Consider the following 2,774-nt stretch of genomic DNA (forward strand, 5'->3'; position numbering starts at 1 on the left):
GGGGCTGTGCCCAGGGGGGTGCGGGGGTGCGGGGGGCGGGCTGGCTGGAGAGGGCTGTGCCCGGTGGGGGGCCGGCTGGGGGGGTGTTTATGGGGGGCCCTGTGCCTGCATCTCCACCCTGGTGGAGCAGGTGGGAGAGGCGGGGTGGGGAGATAGGGCAGATCCGGGGAGGGTGGATGGGGGGCACCGGTGGGGGTGGGGGGTGAGGCAGGTTCCTGGCAGGTGCCGGGGGTGTGAGATGGGGAGGGTTTGTGGGGGAGGTTCCTGGGGGATGGATGGGGGGCACTGGTGTGGTTTGTCAGTCCTGGGGAGGGGTGTAGCTCCCCACTCCAGCCTTTCCCCCCCCACCATTTTTCCCAGGTCTCCCCGGATGAGCGTGTCAGCACCCTGAAGCGCCTGGTCTCGGAGAAGTTGAACGTCCCAGTCTCTCAGCAGCGGCTGCTTTTCAAGGGCAAGGCCCTGGCAGGTGGGTGCCTGCTCCCAGGGCACACGAGTCTGCAGACAGGCAGCCCTCAGAGGGGCACGACTGCTCCCCATATGTCTTGTTACCCTGAAATGTCATGAGAACGCATATCATTACTAACACTAGCCATTTCATCGCCCACCCGCTTCATCTAATCTCATTCGGTGCGGCTGCCTCTTGGGTGGGGCAGGGGGTGTTTATATGGGGACTCCTTGCCTGGTGCCAAGACGCAGGGAGCCAAGTATTAGAGGCGTAGCCGTGTTACTCTGTATCCACAAAAACAACGAGGAGTCCAGTGGCACCTTAAAGACTAACAGATTTATTTGGGCATAAGCTTTCATGGGTAAAAAAACCACTTATTTTTACCCACGAAAGCTTATGCCCAAATAAATCTGTTAGTCTTTAAGGTGCCACCGGACTCCTCGCTGTGTTTGAAGATGCAGGGAGTTGGTTACACGGAGACTCCCGTACTGAGTCTCGCCCGGTACTGAGACACGGCCCCTCTGTGGTGGGGCAGGGGGTGTTTATACCGGGACCCCTCCTCCAGTGCTGAGACATGCCTGCCCCCCACCTGTGGCAGGGTGCAGGGGCTGGTTATCCAGGGACCCTTCACCCAGCTCTGAGACGCAGCCCCTCTGGGGTGGGGTAAGAGTTGTAATGCTCCATAACTTCTGTTTTTCAGTGGTGTAGGGGGTGCCTTTATCTTGGGGTCTCACAGTCCCGGGGGTCCCTGTGAGCTGGGGGGAACTGGAGCTCATGGCCCTCTGCCACCCCCACAGATGAGCACCGGCTCTCGGACTATTCCATCGGCCCCGAGTCCAAGCTGAACCTGGTAATCAAGCCACTGGAGAAGGCTTCCCCCGAGGAACCGGGGCACAGGGGACCCCCGCCACCATTTCTGACCATCTGGCACCCGCTGGGCCAGGTCCTGGCCCGGCACTTCAGCACGGCTGACGCGGAGAAGGTGCTGGAGCAGCTGCAGAAGGTGATGCCTAGAGCCCTGGCGTGGAGGGAGCTGTAGGCTGGGGGGATTCCTGGATGGGTCATTGCATCCTTGAAACCCACCTGGCACCAGGATGCGGCACCTCTGGGGTGGGGCTGGTTATCGAGGGACCCAGCGCTGATGGTGGGGCAGGGGGCTACAGGGATCCCAGCGCCCCCCCTTCCCCTACACCCTGGGGGTCGCCGTGCTAACCCCCCCTCTCCCTCCAGGATTACGAGCGGAGCCTTCGCCTGCTGAGCCTGGACGACATTGAGCGGCTGGCCACGCGGCTGCTGCACCCGGAGGTGGCTGATGCGGTGGAGATGGGATTCCTGGACTAGTGCCCAGACAGCTGTGGGCCCGGGGGGAAGACTTCAGCCCGGCCCTCCCTGCTCCTGAAACAAGGAGCCTGCAGGCAAGGCCCAGTAGGGGGCTTGGGGTCCCTCTGCCCCCTCCTCACGCCTCTGAACTGCTGCTAAGGAGCCTGTCTGTGTCTCCCATTCCCCATTAAAGATGATGGTGGGTGTGAGACCTGGCCAGCTCTGCCTGATGTGTTAACTGGGGTGGGGCAGGGGGCTGGTTATACACAGACCCAGGATGAAGCCACCTCTAGGGTGGGCCAGGGGGCTGGTTCTCTGGGGCCACCTCTGGGGGAGGGGGGAGGGGGCCGGGGGCCAGTTATCTGGGCATCCCTTGCGGGGTGCTGAGACATGGCCCTTCTGGGCCTGGGCAGGGGCCAGTTACTCAGGGACCCTTTGCCCAGCGTCGGGACATGGCCCCTCTGGTGTGGGGCATGGGGCTGGTTATGTGGGGACCCCTCACCTGATGACCCCCATCTCTGTCCCCATGGGGCAACTGTGTCCTCTAAGTCTTGGCCCCCCCATAGCACCCCCCTGCTGAGGGTGAAGAAGGAAGAAGCTGTTTTTCAGCCAGGCTGATTGATGCTGGAGGTCAATTTGCCCTGCAGACCTTGGGGGCAGGGATGGGAACATGGCGAATAGGGCTGGGATTTGGGAGGGGACTCTGACTGGGGAAGGGGGGGTGTTGCTGAAGCCCCCTGTGATTGGGGTGTGACTTGCTGGGGGGTGCTGGATTTCCCCCCTTGGGGGGGTCACCTGTGTCCCAGAGGAGGTTCTGGGGCAGTGGTCTCTGCCCCTGCCAGGTGTGGGAGGTTGGGGGGCTCCTAGGAAGGGGGGCTCTGGGGTGCCTCCCTGCAGTGGATGCCTGGGGCCCCTCATGAGAGGGGGGTGATGCTGGGGGGGGCTCAACTGGGGGTCCCTGCAGGCGGGTCTCAGGGAGGGCGAGTTCCGGGTGGGGGTGGGGGGCGGG

The 2,774-nt window shown here is 63.1% G+C and overlaps 1 protein-coding gene across 1 annotated transcript in view; it reads left to right on the top strand.

Annotated features, from left to right (window-relative positions):
• The window catches only part of UBL4A (ubiquitin like 4A), a 2,268-nt gene extending 287 nt beyond the window's left edge, over nucleotides 1-1,981 (top strand). Inside the window, exons 2-4 of the mRNA XM_026662973.2 lie at nucleotides 361-466; nucleotides 1,243-1,448; nucleotides 1,676-1,981. Of these exons, the coding sequence (XP_026518758.1) occupies nucleotides 361-466; nucleotides 1,243-1,448; nucleotides 1,676-1,786 (423 nt within the window). The 3' untranslated portion in view covers nucleotides 1,787-1,981. The remainder of the gene's footprint in view (nucleotides 1-360; nucleotides 467-1,242; nucleotides 1,449-1,675) is intronic.
• Nucleotides 1,982-2,774: the final 793 nt, after the last annotated feature.

This window comes from Terrapene carolina, unplaced genomic scaffold, assembly GCF_002925995.2.
Source record: "Terrapene carolina triunguis isolate 2854851 unplaced genomic scaffold, T_m_triunguis-2.0 Scaffold31580, whole genome shotgun sequence".
NCBI classification, from domain to species: domain Eukaryota; kingdom Metazoa; phylum Chordata; order Testudines; family Emydidae; genus Terrapene; species Terrapene triunguis.